The sequence below is a fragment of the Pollachius pollachius genome (genome assembly GCF_949987615.1).
Source record: "Pollachius pollachius genome assembly, chromosome: 1".
NCBI classification, from domain to species: Eukaryota; Metazoa; Chordata; class Actinopteri; order Gadiformes; family Gadidae; genus Pollachius; species Pollachius pollachius.
In genome coordinates, this window is record NC_136934.1 from 16,510,957 (window position 1) to 16,527,072 (window position 16,116).

The 16,116-nt window shown below is 42.3% G+C and overlaps 1 protein-coding gene across 1 annotated transcript in view; it reads right to left on the minus strand.

Moving 5' to 3' along the window:
* The window catches only part of grid2 (glutamate receptor, ionotropic, delta 2), a gene marked incomplete at both ends in the record, with an annotated part of 386,075 nt that overhangs the window by 131,022 nt on the left and 238,937 nt on the right, over positions 1-16,116 (minus strand). Inside the window, one exon of the mRNA XM_079730216.1 lies at positions 10,042-10,247. Within this exon, the coding sequence (XP_079586342.1) occupies positions 10,042-10,247 (206 nt within the window). The remainder of the gene's footprint in view (positions 1-10,041; positions 10,248-16,116) is intronic.

Below are 16,116 nucleotides of genomic sequence, written 5' to 3' on the forward strand. Positions count from 1 at the left end.
CACGTGGTGTCAGGGGGCTCTGAGCATTTTCCAAATAACTAATGACTTTAAATCACCCCAATTACTGTCTCCTTAATGAGGCTGATCCAAATATGGTCATACACCACTGCACAACAGGCTTCCAATGGCAGAGTATCTGCCTGTACAATAGTGTTTGTGTGTGTGTGTGTGTGTGTGTGTGTGTGTGTGTGTGTGTGTGTGTGTGTGTGTGTGTGTTCCAGTATCATACTATATCTAAATGACATTGTTTCTTTGATTTGTTGTTTTCTTTCATAAACACACACACACACACACACACACACACACACACACACACACACACACACACACACACATACAAACACACACACGCATGCACACACAAACACAAGCACACACAGAAAAACACATACACACTCAAATGCCACCAAATGTCAGGGCATGCTGACAAGCTGTCACACAAAGCGCTCCCCACCAGACCACATAGACAAATAACATTATTGATTTGTCGTGTCTGTTTGATGGGAAACCAGAGAGGAAGAAGCAATCAGATGTCTCATGAGCTACCATTAACGATTAGTAGTGCCTTTCACACATCCAACTTTCTCCCCATGCCTATCCCCAATGGCTCTGTCTCAGAGTCCGCCATCCTAATCTCCGACATGTAATATATTGTTAAGACAGCGCAAGCCCTGACTGATCTGCTGTTAGGGGGATCCGCAGGAAAATCACATAAATCATCCTCAGTTGGCATGTGTGTGTGTGAGTGAGTGAGTGAGTGAGTGAGTGAGTGAGTGAGTGAGTGAGTAAGTGTGTGTGTGTGTGTGTGAGAGAGTGAGTGAGTGAGTAAGTGTATGTGTATGTGCTTTATGTTAGTCAAGCCATTCACATATTTATTAGATAAAAAAATGCAAAAATAAGGAAATTCTAAATATCCCGCTGTCGCATGATTTAGTTTGATATAAGCAAGGGAGATGGGAGTGTTTGTAAGTGTGGGTGTGAATGTGTGTCTCCTTACATACATTGATGTGTGTATGTGCTACTGTGTGTATTGATTGAACCAGACATACAGGTTTAGTAAAACTTCACAATGTCATTAACCATGTCTTGCTCAGAGAAAAACTCTGTGCATCTATATTTGTGTGTGTGTGTGTATGTGTGTGTGTGTGTGTGTGTGTGTGTGTGTGTGTGTGTGGGTGTGTGTGTGTGTGTGTGTGTGTGTGTGTGTGTGTGTGAGTGCGTGACTGTATACATGTGTGGGTGTGTGTGTGTTGGGCTGTTTTAAAGGAGATATATATTCATTGTGTTGACTCTACACAACTCGTTCACGGCCCAATGATTCTTAACTGTGATATGATGTGCCATCATATGCAGCCCTATTCCCTTCACCATACAGCAGAGTATGAGGCTTTATTACCAAGGTAACCCTTTCATTGTCCATCACATGTGTATATCCGAACACAAAACACTCAATATATATGCTCAATATTGGGCTCAATATGATGTATGGCAAACAATTTTGCCTTTATGTATATGGCAGAACAACAGAACCCCGGCAGAACAATATCATGGCTAGTAAAACACTAAACTAAACAGAGCCACCATACCACATGCTGACCAGAGAAACCAGGTTATACTTTCAGTGCCATGCTGTTTCCCTCCATTGGCTCTAAAAGAAGAGTTATTGAGAGGTGCGACCACAAAGAATGTGGAGGGTAAAATGTGTTTTTGTCAGGCATCACTCCTGGACATAAAGAGGTGACTACAGCTGGACCCAGTGTTCATAAAGAGCACAAGAACAGCAGAAAGGGAATTGCACCTGTGCATTAAAAAGATTAGCCTTTGGCCTAAAATGTCAGACACTATACTATACTGAAATTGCCTCAGGCAAGGTCAGACATTCTGTGTCACTATTGTGTGCACGCATGTGTGCATTTGTTTGTGTTTGTGTGTGTGTTGTGTGTGCGAGCACATGTTAAAGTCTTTGTTTGTTATTTACCAAAATGATTCCTAAAACAAGCAGGACGATCACTGTACTGTTCATGTACATTAACTTATTGTGCAAATATTGTTTTAAAATATTTATTTAAATTCTTTACAATTAATCTTTACATATTTAGCTTTTGTCATGTTGCTTTTTTTATGCACCATCTTCAGCAAGTCACTTTTTTGTTTGTGCAAAAACATTTGCAAAATAGATAAATAGCGAGAGAGTGAGAGAGAGGCAGAGAGATCATTCTCAGTGTAGTCTTGCCATACGCAAGAGGGCTAGGAGAGAGCAGTCTAGCAGAGATCAGGAGGTGGAGGGGAAGTTTGGGCTGGAACTCCCTATAAAAAGAGTCTAAACGACTCGTGGGCTCCTGTGACACATCTTGCCTGCTGCCTAAGGTTTGGAATCTACACAGGAGGCTAGGCATCTGTACAACCCATAGGGTATGGAGGAATTCCCATCTTCTAAGGCTACTACTTACATCTGTGTCAATGTGTCAATGTAAAGTAAAGGAGAGCAACTCTTTACCTCGTCTAATCGGCAAAGCTGCCAGTTCATCTTCGAACTGAAGTGCTTTCACCGGACTCTGCCATTTATTTTGCATCGCCTCATTTGATCGACAGTATAGCCACCCGCTCCGCCCAGTAAATTAACATGACAAGGGTGCTGTCATATCTCGCCCCCTTCATTGATTGTTTCACTGACTGTCCTCATGTTTTTCGTGTCTATGATTGTCACTCACTCACTTAAATTGTTTTCACCTGTCCCTCATTAACATTCCCCTCCTATTGTATTTAGTCATTGTGTTTCCCTTCCTCTGTACAAGTTCTTCTTTGCTCTTTGTATCAAACGTCACAGCATTTTCCTAGTGATATTTACGGTTCCCGGTTTTCTGATTCCTGCCAGTTTACTACCGACTACATTTTTGCCTTCTCCCTGCCGGATTATTTGCAGGGTTTCCAACTGACTACCCATGTTCCGACCGACTACGTCTTGGTCTTCTCCCTGCCGGATTGTTTGCCTGATCTACAAATGATTTACCTTGTACCGAAGTATCCGCTAGGATAGGATCATTCTTTCTACACAGACTCCTGCCTCCCGAGTCGTGCTTTTGAGTCCTATTTCCCAGCCGTTACAGTTGCTCCAGTGTGGAGATGGCTATTGCACACTGATTAGTTAATGTGCAACAGGTTCATAGTCCAATCATACTTAGCCTGGTGAGGCTGCTTAAATCAGCCATCATCCACACACACTCAAGGCTGAGATGTTACTGCCAGATAGGGGAACCGGTTGCAGTAGAGCATGAGCTGCAGTCTAACATTAGGAGCGAGGCTGAGATGTTACTGCCAGATAGGGGGACCGGTTGCAGTAGAGCATGAGCTGCAGTCTAACATTAGGAGCGAGGCTGAGATGTTACTGCCAGATAGGGGGACCGGTTGCAGTAGAGCATGAGCTGCAGTCTAACATTAGGAGCGAGGCTGAGATGTTACGGCCGGATAGGGGGAGCCTCGTGAGGCAGAAGACAGCAGATAACAGGCTCTGTCCTTTCATTGACTGCCAGCACAGCTCTCTTCATTTCCTCATCAGCCACTGGCGCCACGGAAGGGAAGCTGTTTGACCCCCCCAGTCGGACCCCGTTACCCAGAGACAGCGCCTGAGTCAACACGCACGTGTGTGTGTGTGTGTCTTGCACACAAAGATTTAGAGGGAGAGAGAGCGAGAGAGAGATTTAAAGAGCGAGAGAGAGAGAGAGAGAGAGAGAGAGAGAGAGAGAGAGAGAGAGAGAGAGAGAGAGACTGAGCTAGAGTTGAGAGGATTAGATGACAATAATCCCCACCACTACCACAACAATGAATGGCGGAATCCAGGGGATCCAGCATATGAAGAAATGGAGAAAGTGAACAGAAACAGGACAACATCTACAATAAAGGGATAAATATTATGGGGAGGAGGAAGTAACGAGATGAAGACGCATGTGTTTGTTTGTTATGTGCTGTCTGGTGTAGGACTGGCCTTTCGATAAACTGGAAAATACCCTACGTACCTAAGAGAAAAATACCACATACGCACTAGCACACAATTGTGAGATCTTATAAAGGACACAGCATGGAAAAAAAAACTGTCCATTTATTGCGACACAAGGGGCATCGTTCGGGCTGCACTCTGCAGAACAAGCCAGATGAGAGAGGCTTCAAAAAAACAACTACACTTTACACCATGAGATTCACCAGCAGAACCGTGGATGAAACTACATATATATGATACATGGATCGATGATAGATGGATGGATAAACAGAAGGACGAAGAGAATGATAGATGGATAAATTAATGGGGGGTTGGGGGGAAAAATAGATGGAGAGATGGATGGATAGATAAGAAAGATAAATAGATGAAAGAATACAATGATGAATAGATGAAGGAAAACCTAGATAGAGCGATGTAAGGGGAAGGCTGATTGATGGCTGAACCGAAGGTCAACATCTAAACTGTGAATGTAGGCTATTCCCCTGTAACATTAGAGCCCCATGACTTTTATGACTAAAAGAATGGTAGGCAAACACATAATAGTACATTAAAAGTTTGATGGACAAAGCATAGCACATGCAAGTTAGCAAATTGGTGTCTTTGTGAGGTGCCCATCGTTAAGCTGTGTCTAAATTACACTGGTTTCCTTAAATGTCTGTCTCTCTCTGTGTCCTGTCACCAAAGCGTGAACACAGCACACACTTTTGTCCTGAACAAAATGTTTTCCTCAAACATCCAAGATTTGACATTGCACACAAAATTACCCGAATTACAGGAGAAAAAAAACATGCCCCTTAGACATGAGTATCGGGCAGCACGGCACTTCCTTTGCGGACAATTGCCCCTGAGGACGGTGCTTTGGCACACTAGCAGAGAAGAAGAACACAAAGTATTACGCAACACTACAGGTGTCAGGCAGACCCTTTTTCAACAGCCGACCTCAAGTGGTTCACGTCTGTCTACCCAAACACATTTGGATCTTTTTTATTTATTTTTTTAAAGACAACCTTTATTCATCGTTTGTCATCGAGCAACCATTGATTGTACAGGCACTCAGAGCTCCTGCTGCTCGGGTGACAGACATTTTTCTTATTTTTCTCTCATTTATTCTTTATTTTGTGCCTGTCTTTCTCACGTGGCTGTGCTAGTTGTCTCCTTTCCGTGTTACCGTCCTCATCGGAATATATCTTCTCTCCATGTTTAATTTCTTGGCTGAACAGCCTTCCCCATTTCCCTGTCCACTTTAATCTCTCCTTTTATTAAATTATCTCTCTCCACCTCTTTCCTCACACTTTTCGTCCCATTAAAGACACATGTGTCTTACACAGTGCATAAATAACACTAAACACGAGTGTCCAAAAGCATACGACCGTCCACAGTAATAGAAGCAAACAAAGGAGTGATGTGCAGGGGATGGACACATTCAATTACCCGTATTGTTTTGTACTTTTCACTCTCATCTAAAATATTGTAAAACCTACTGCCCACAGAACAGAAGGTTTTACAACCCATTTCCGTACGTATATGTGGGTGCGCGCTTGTGTGTGTGTGTATGTGAGCATGTGTCTGTATATGTGAGTGTGTGCTTGTGTGCATGCTTGAATTTTGTGACGTTCTGTGACGTTCCATAATGGATGATTTCACACAAGGAGAGGAATCTCCCAGAATGCCTATGGTCCCTGTCATTCACAATGCAGGCCCAATGAACTGCTCAAATCGGGGCGAGGGGCTCCCACATGTAGGTGGAGCCGCGGATGGATGCACGGATGGATGCACACGTGTGCTCGGATACTTAGGAACACTCTGTAATTCCAGAGGCGTGACAGCGAAAGAGGAGTGTGAGGAGGAGGACGAGGAGGAAGAATGGGAGGTCAACCGTCAGTGAAACATTTTCAGGATAAAAGGATGTGGGATGCATATGCTTACTGCTTACAGACTGCTCATACATTTGCATTTGTATCAACATCATCATTTTTGTGTCAACTTCAATAGCTGTGTGCATGAATGTGTGTTTGTTTATGTCCAAGTGATATGGTTTGTATGCCAGTGTGTAAACAGACAAAAAGAAATAGAACAAACTTATGGAAACCCTAGCCAATAGTGCTTACCTCTTTTACTCCTTACAATGCAGACACATATAACCCCCCCCCCCCACACACACACACACACGCACACACACACACACACACATACACACACACATACACAAATACATAGCACATACTCATTTCAGCTCTCGGACAGTAATGCTCAACAATCATCAGGCTTTCTCAATGTGAGGTGGTCAGATAATCATCACAAAGACACACAAAGACACACAAAGACACACACACACACACACACACACACACACACACACACACACACACACACACACACACACACACAAGCGTTTAAGGGTATGACCATAATGGCATATATGTCTAGCGATAAAGTTCAAGGGGAGATAAAGAGCCCTTGAACTGCCCTTCAGCTGCTCTGAAAACTGAAACAAATAACAGGCCATCTCTGCCTGATGGGTTGTGTGCTTGTGCATGCATGCATGCATGTGTGTGTGTGTGTGTGTCTGTTTGTGTGCGTGTTTGTGTCTGTGTGTATGCATGTATGGCATATATGTGTGTAATTATTAGATGTATAGATTAATATATGCAGTGTTGTACAGAGAAACACCATTGTCAACATCTCTACCCTTAAGCCTCCACTGTCCTAACTTTTACTTTTTGGGGTTCTTGAACATCCTAGCCACTTGAATCCGTCCCCCAGGCTGTAGTTTGTGTTGCTGTTCTTTCCTTTTTACCATTTCCTTCCTTCCTGCTTCCATTCCAGTTATATCTCTTTATTGCGTCTCGGTCTCACATCTCTCTAATTATCCCCCCATTTCTTCCAACAAGATATCTCCCAGTTTTATATCACACAATCTTGCTTTGCTCTTTTCACAACATAAAAGGATGAGGTTAGCACAAGCGTAAGATTAAACACTACGATAACAACCAAATAATCATTATAAACCCATCACAACAAAATGTTTTGTGAGACAAAAGTCTAGATCACCAAAGCATGCTAGTGGTCTTAACATCTCTGTATGCAAAACCAATTTACCAATTGGACTGATAGACATTGAATAAAGGGAATGCAGATTAATGCAAATTAAATGTATATAATGTTAGTAGACTGTTGATTTGCTGAGGGAAATACATAGGACATTTAATTGACTGGATGAGAAACAACTGAATATGCTTCATTTTACTGACCGGTAAAACATACAGTAGTCAAAGTATCAGTAGGGACTATAGCTGTGAAAAGCTGTTTCAATTCCAACCAAAACAATTCAGTTCCCTTTAGAGTTAGCTTTATGAAATACGGTGCCAACATGGATGGGGGTGGTCATACATTTGGCAGATTGTCATAGAGTGTTACATGTGTGTGTGTGTGTGTGTGTGTGTGTGTGTGTGTGTGTGTGTGTGTGTGGGGGGGGGGGGGGGGGGGTGCGTGTGTGTGTGTGTGTGTTTGTTTGTTTGTTTGTGCATGTGTGCGTTTGTTGGAATCATTCTGTTAAAAAATCAACAGATGTTCATCATTCCTCCCTGCTGGGCTTACATCACAGCATGGACACACAGAAAAAAATACAAATCATAGAAAGATGGCATGAGGGAGTGACAAGCAACACATGCATGACAACCCTGATGTGCAATCAGGGCTTGAGTCGCTGCGTTTTCCAAGACAGGCTTTGTATGAGGCAGTGCACTATTTTGTCAGCTCCTCCCTGCTTATCCCTGTTGCTATTTTGTTAATGTTACTTTGCCATTGCTTTATCCTTCTTCAGTCCGATTTTCTAAATTATCAATGAACAAAGACCGAGTGAATCTGTTGTATGGCCCCCCCTAATTCCTTTTGCTGCATCCCTTACTTCGCTGCATCCCTTCCCCCTTCACAATGACAGCAAAGGATGCCCTCCTACTATTTTCTCCCATTTCTCGTTATGTTTACCATTCACACCACTTGGGTCTTGTCTAGTCTCTCAATAGACCCCTGTGGCTCACTTAACCATAGTCGATGTGTTAGAGTGATCTGTATGATTTGAATAACCGAGAGCACTAGGACAGGGTCCAGGCGATCTGTTCCAATTCATCTGGTGTCTCCGTCCTCATAACTTTGCCTCGCCTTTTCGTTCACTCAGTTAATTCAACATTTTTCAATCATCAATCTTCCAACGCCCACATTAAGGGACCCTCCCCTTCATCTCATCCATCTCAATCTCTACAAACCCTTCATTTGACTAATGCAGGTTAAATATGTGTTACACCGCCAGAGAGAAGGACAGAGGAATCGTCTCTGGTGGAACGACACACACCGATGTTATGTTTACTTGCTTTCAGAGGTGTTTCTTTTGGAAGAAGAATAAAATGCACGAATAAAATATGCTTTTAAGATCTAATAATAATGACCACTTCCCAATATCATAATGTAGCAGACACTTTTATCAAAAGACATGCCATTATGTAACAAGCAGGGGTGAAGCGTCTATATTATGTTGTGCTTACAATGAACCTAAATGCGGTTTAAGAACATTAACGTCAACTTTATACTTTCAATGGCCATTAAATGTCAGTGGATGTGTTTCTATGCACACACTGAACACACACACACACACACACACACACACACACACACACACACACACGCGCGCGCGCGCGTGCAGTTACGCATGCCTACAAAGCGTGTTTGTGTGTCTTAACCCCTTTTCTGTCATGCCTCCAACCAAATGAGATTCTGATTGCTCTTTCTGAGGTCACTTTTAATTAAAGCGCGCTGAGAACACGACACATGGGATTAAGCAGCGTCCTACGATATACCCTCCTCATTATAAATTCATAACCAACACTGCAGCCTATTGCTTTCAACCAATGCCCTCTGTATCATTTACGTACAAGAGGCGATGAAGCTCTTCCTAATTGTCTACCTCTGCAGGGCTAGACGAAAAAAAAAGAAGGGACAAATTGGTGGAAGAACCGTGCAGGAAGGAGAAAGACAGATAGGGGGGAGGAGAGATGGGAGAGCGCCTGTTAGAATACAGGGAGATGTAAGGACTATATCCCTATTCATAATGTAAATGCCCATGTGTGTCATGTTCCCAGCCTCATGTATAAGGCATGGGCACAGGAAAATAAGTAATTACTGTTTTCAATTGATCTGCTTAATTAGGAGAGAAATTGCTTGATTCAGCTCCAAAGGCCACGGGCAATAACCGAGCACTTGGGCACATAATTAATACATGTAGGCACAGAGAATCAGCTAAGAATCGCACAATGGAATAGGTGGACTAGTTAATTTGACCAAAGAGCAGATATCTGCTGGTTTTAGTTCTGCACAAATACCCACAGGTCAAATATTAACATTTGACCTATGAAAGTAATGCAATTAATATAAAAATCTTGTCAAAAGGCAAAATAACATATTATATGTCTTCAAAAGGTTTCTAGGTCTGTATACCTGAAGAAGTAGAGTGCGATCGCGAATATGTCGCCTCAATATACCTGTGACTTCTGTACGGACAATATATGAAGAGTGAAGCTGAAGGCAGATAGCTCTGCAATAACATGAATTCAGGTGTTATTTTTGGATTCAAAAGTTCAGGACAAGGGTTGATCAACAAATGCTTCCAGTGAAATGTCCAAGAAGTTGCCGATATGTGCACGCAACGATAAGTCGAAAGGCAGGGACATGGGCAAATGGGGGGGGGGGAGCCTCTTTTTATATATTAGGTAAAAACATATAATTGCCAAAATTGAGTGATAGGTTATGCAATTAAGAAAAAACAACGGTGGGCCTCTTCATAACTAATTTATAGATTTTTTTAATTCAATAATGTAATAATTATTTATATATTTTTATTTTTTTTACAAGCCATCATTTTTGGTGCCCCCCCCAGGGACTTGGTGCCCTACGTACTCTGCGTACTCTGCGTATAGGGAGCGGCGGGCCTGCGTGCGGTGCATGTGTGAAAGAATGCATGTAGGTGTGTGCACGTGCGCGTGCGTGCGTCCTACCTCGGTGATGAAGGCCTTGGCAGTGGCGGGGCTCATGAAGAGCACGGCGCGTCGCAGGGTGTCGCGGTAGCGGTGGAGCTCCTCCGTCCGCATGGTCCTGAACAGGCTGGTGATCATCATGTTGATGTTGGCCTCCACCTTCTGCAGGGACACGTCCAGCCCCTGCTGGGACGTGCGGTCCAGGAAGTCCTCGATACCCCGGATATCTGGCGGGGGACATACAGTAAGACATAAGGTTTGTGACGCTGTGGACATCCATCAGATCCCAAGGAGGGATTATGCATACATTTATGCCACTAGGTGGACACCAGAGGTTGGGGATTTTCTGCCTTGATTGAGAGAGAGGAAGGTGCTGCATCTCACAGACTTCTAGTTGTATGGTTGGTATGGGAACAAAATCATACTTTGTGTTGTCGTTGACTTGCATTGTTTTAGGCACGCATCTTAACCTAAGCCAATTCCTCTGTGTCTTGTCCTATGGACAATCAAAGATTCTGGATTGGGATTGAGAAGTCGTGAAGACGAAGAGAGGTCAAGAATATGAATCAAAGCCAAGGCGCTGAACGGTATATCGACTTCATGGTGAGGACATTACGCTCTCCAAAACAATTAAAATTCAAAGCTCTACAACTGTTCGCATTGCTGAAATGATTTTATTGTCGGCCAAACAAAACAAACCATGAATATTAACATTAGTATTCATGAGACGTTAAAAAATACCATAATAAGTTGTTTTTTTTGTCAGTCTTTGGCTATCTTTTGTCCTCTCTATTTCTTCACAAAAGAAATGATTTAGTTAATTTATCTATCTCCCTCTGTTTTGTCGTCACTGAGCCATCTGTGCGTATCTGGACCAGAGGTGATTGCGGGTGTTCTTGTACTTCTATTAATCTAAAGTGACTGTGATCTGGCATATGCTCTGTAAATCTGGATGATCCATGAATGTAACATGATTTATTGACATCACAAGAAGCAAAGTTTTGAAATAATAATAATGCCAGCATTGTGATCTATTTACAAGAGAGTTCACCCTTAACTATATAGAATACAGTCTAACTGAAGCTTTCTGGTAAACAACTGCTGTCACGATAACAACTATAGTATAACAACATTTAAATCATTATTTGCACACAAATAGCTTAGTATACAAACCCATGTTTTCTACATGTTTTCCCTTTCCCTGATATGTGTTTTTATGTCCAGTAATACAACTGTTTTTATATTATCAGTTTTTATAATAATTAACATTGCAAGTACACCTAATTATGTTGATATTTTCATCCGTAGTTTACACAGACAGCTGATGAAGCCTAAGAGCATGTCAGTCTTTCATTTCCTGTGGGTCTCAGTTTTGTGAGCGTGAGGGTTGTAACATGAAGTAACGACCTACTGATTGATTTCAGGGGGAAATTTAAATGACACCGCTGTCACTTGTCATCGTTAACCAGATTGATCATGATTTTAAAGGGCTGGTGTGTGTGTGTGTGTGTGTGTGTGTGGGGGGGGGGGGGGGGGGGCTTGGGTGATAGCTGCTGGTCTTTGGCCTCCATGTAACCAATCAATGTCAAGTCATCACTACATTGAGGCCGTTCATAGTTCAGGAGAGAACATATGTGTGTGTGTGTGTTTGTGTGTGTGTGTGTGTGTGTGTGTGTGTGTGTGTGTGTGTGTGTGTGTGTGTGTGTGTGTGTGTGTGTGTGTGTGTGTGTGTGTGTGTGTGTGTGTGTGTGTGTGTGTATGCACATGTATCACTCTGCAGCTCAGCTAGTAATGTTGTGTTCAAGTTTTCAGCAGAGGAGAAAATCAATTATTTTGTAAAATCATGAATTGGTCGGCCTGTCTCCCTGGACAGTGCAAGCATGACAGTACACAGGTAGTGACAACAGCAGACCAGCCTCTCTTTCTCTCCCTTTCTTCCTCACACACTCACATACTGCCCATGCATGCATTCAGAGCAAAACAGACAAGGCAAAGTCAAAATCGCAGCTCAGATAGCAGCTGGCTGGAACGGAAAATCTTTTTCTGAGGATATGTTGTGTGCAAGGATAGCATAGTGCATATGCATCACTGATGTAATACTATATTCCGGTGTTTACAGCCTAGCATTAAGCATCCAAGCTTTTTTTTATATAGACTGACACTATATGCCATTTCATTCAGGAGGAATTAATATTTCAAGTGAACCACAACATTTATTGACAAAACAATTTAACGATTAGACACCATCAAATGATTCTTAATTGGGACGATGGATGGAAATATGCCGGTGTAAGATTCCCCCCTGATGGCGTCTAGTCGCTGTCGGGGGTGAGACTATGGATGGAGTGCCTCGGCCCTGGAGGACGTAATCTCTTTCTCTGCAGACAGGTGGAGCTTAATCCCGGAGTTGAAGGGGCTCTCAATGAAAGCATCAGACAAGTGCCCAGCATGAATGACTGAATGAGGTCCTGATTGGTTGAGAGATATGGGGAGGGGCTTACGATTAAGGCATGGACCCATCATAGATCGATGAAAAACAGAAGGGGAACGTCGGGTTCATAATTAAACTTTTGCTTTAGCTACATTACCACAGCATAACCGCTGATCATGTAGTTATTACAGGGTTCGGTTGTAACTTTTGACAACCGATATCGGTCGATTTTATATTATGTTAAGTATGTTTATGTATTTTTGAAGCATAATCAATTTTGATACATATTGTTGTTGAGACAAAAATATTTTTTTGTTTGCCAACGTTTAGTGTCTGGCCTGGGTGGGTGGAGTTCCCCGGCGATCCAAGATTTACAATAAGGCCCTCCAGGTAGGCGTCCCAACATCAAACTGAAGTGTACTGCAGCCAAGCAATATATATACCATGAGGGTGTATTAAAAACAGCAGACATCCTAATTACAGTTCCTGTCTTTTTGAGGTGTTAGAACAATATCTACCATGATCGAAAGACATTGGATATAACAGAAATCCAAAACATGTTCAAGTAACTTATGATATTTGTACATTGGTGGAAACTATCGCGGATGAAAAGAAAAACAGCTAACAAACGAGTACACACATACTCTTTGAGATATGGACTGTGTATTTGATATATTTTTTTGACTTACATCCCTAGTTAAACTAGGGATGCTACTTTTTTCTCTCCCCTTGGAACCCTTGCTGAACATCTATTGCAAATAGCAATTGTGCTCTCGTCCTCTGCGACTGTGAAAAACCTCCAAACCAGCGATGGCATGTTCGCACTTTTGCTTTTTTGTTCCTCACTAATCTACTACGCCCATACCACTTGGCTCTGCTCAGGTGCAGTAGTTTCACTTGAAGTGAAACTACTGCAACAGTGTGTAGCATTTGTTAAGCCCTGTGTTTGAGCCAATGGAATCAATATTGACGAGGAATTATAGGCTCTTTTATGAAATCCTACTTGCTAAAACGAATTTCCCATTATCGGATAATTTATCAGAACTGATAATTACCATGCAGCCTTAAACTACCACTGTGTGTGTGTGTGTGTGTGTGTGTGTGTGTGTGTGTGTTTTTGATTTCTGTGTGCAATATGTTCAGGTCTTCTATGCATGAAGGAACAAGCCTGGCGTGCTGTTAGTCTATTCTTAAATTCTGAACGCTGTACAAAAGTAAACTTTGTGTCTAATTGTAATTGTAATTACAATAATAATTGCATGTCAAAATCATCAACACAAGATCACCATCAGCATATATTCACGCCATGCAAACATCTATTAAAGCACACATTCAATCAGCGGAGTGGCTGACACAGCTGTGCAGAAACTTTTTTACGCATGCATGATGATCACACACACTTAATGCGTCGCATTATATCCACCACCATTTTTCATCAAAAGGACCAAGCTAGGAGCATCATGCACACTACTTCCTGCAACAAAGGAAATCTAAATTGCCATCATCATAAAAGAAGCCTTTGTCAGCATCACTAGCAGATGTTAAATAATGCACAAAAAAGGCCATCCAAATGTTATTAGTGGCGAGTGGCTTTGTAACAGCGATTAATGCCTGCCTGTGCATTTACATGTCAGCAAACGTCTGATTCAAGCCTTAGCTGTTTCTTTCCAGCTGGTGTGTTTGCCTGTCTTTGCTTATCCTTCAGTGAGCAAAAAGGAGAGGAGAAAGGCTGGGTTGACTTGGTCGAGGCTGACTTGGCACTCTTATGGGAGGGTTGGAATAATTAATAGTTAATTCACAAATACAGATTGTGCATAGATCTTTGCAAAATGCTCCTTATCCCACCGTTTATCCCCTTGAAGGTTTTTGGCCCGTGCAAATATACATTGTTATTGAATTAAAAAATATCAAATAACTTTGTTCACATTCTGAGAGATATTACGATACAATGTACTGAATAACATTTTCCCCTAATTATTGCTTAATCAACGATTACATTTTTCTTCACTGAAGTTAAATCAAACTAAAGAATAAGTAATAAGTAGGTATAATTTAAATACATATCTATATTTTTGAGCTACACTAATATTTTTTCTAAACGTGTTAAAAGTTTTTGCATACATTATGACAAATTAATTGAGTATGCTGAATGCATGTTTTCCATATTATCACTAACTACCATTATATGATTCAAATCTTACTACTATAAACGCACACGCACGCACGCGCGTGCGCACACGCACACACACACACACACACACACACACACACACACACACACACACACGCACACACCGCAGGTCAAGACAAAGGCAGCGACGCGTACACGGAAGCGCACACTCACGCACGCACACCCAGGCAGCGACGCAGTCGCCGAGCTAAGACGCTATGTTTCTAAACATAACGGCTCCGCCATCGACACAGGCGCAGGTTAGAACACACACGCACAGGCACACACCGCATTCGTCCGTTGACGGATCCCATTGACTTTGATTGGGGTGGAGCCGCAATGCATTGTGGATCCATCCGCTCCGTTAGATCCGTCGGCTCCGTCAAGCAGTTGAACATTTTTCAATTTTCAGGCAGTGATGGATCCGTCATCCAATCAGATCACGTATGTAAATTTATGCACTGTGACACAACACGGGCTCTGACCAATGAAAGTCAACTTTGTGAAACGACCCGGGAAAGCACGTGGATATGTCAGTCTACTCCCCCATCCGTCAGCCACGCCTTCCGTCATTTGTTGATGGACGGTGCAGTGTGTAAGCTGCGTAAGACGTTATGTTTTAAAACATAACTGCTCCACCATCGACACACGCGCCCAGGTAAGAACACACACGCCAAGCACACACTGCAGCGAGACTCGCCCACGTAAGACGTTATGTTTTAAAACATAACTGCTCCGCCATCGACACACGCGCCCAGGTAAGAACACACACACACACAACCCAGCGACACACTCGCCCAGTTAAGACGTTATCTTTTTAAACATAACGGCTCTGCCGTCGAAAAACTCTCCCAGGTTTAACACATTCTGTCTATAGACTAGAAATTGCAATAAAAAAAGGGAAGAGAAAATTTCTCACCTCGACAAGCAACGACGGGTCGTTCATTTTGTCAAATAAAAAACGTTAAATAAAAACATCGCAATGACCGGCATATCAACACAGAAGTCCCGTGATGTTAAGGAGACAGTGTCCCTATAACGCAGAACGAAAACATGTCAATAACACAGTATGGTGAATTATGTCTATAGAGTCCACCACAAGACTGCACTTTGTTGCTCAAATGTAATATTACTCTTCTCCTTGAGCCTCCCGAATTGTCTTTACACTTTGTTGCTCAAACTTAATATTACTCTCCTGCTTGAGCCTCCCCAAATATCTTGCGATATTGATATCCCCCCATCCCCTCTGCGGACTGTTTGAGTTGTTTTATTTTTCTTATGTTTTGTGTGTATGCATTGAGTGACTGTAGGCTACTAATGCCTGTCTTGGCCAGGACAGTGGAAGAGATGTTTAATCTCAATGATGATTATTATTTTCAACTAACCAATAGTAGTTGCCTTACATTTTAAAATGTCAATGCACTTCTCAGCCCTGAATAACAGTAACAGCTATTTAATAATTGATTTGCATGCATAGTATACTACACTTTCCATT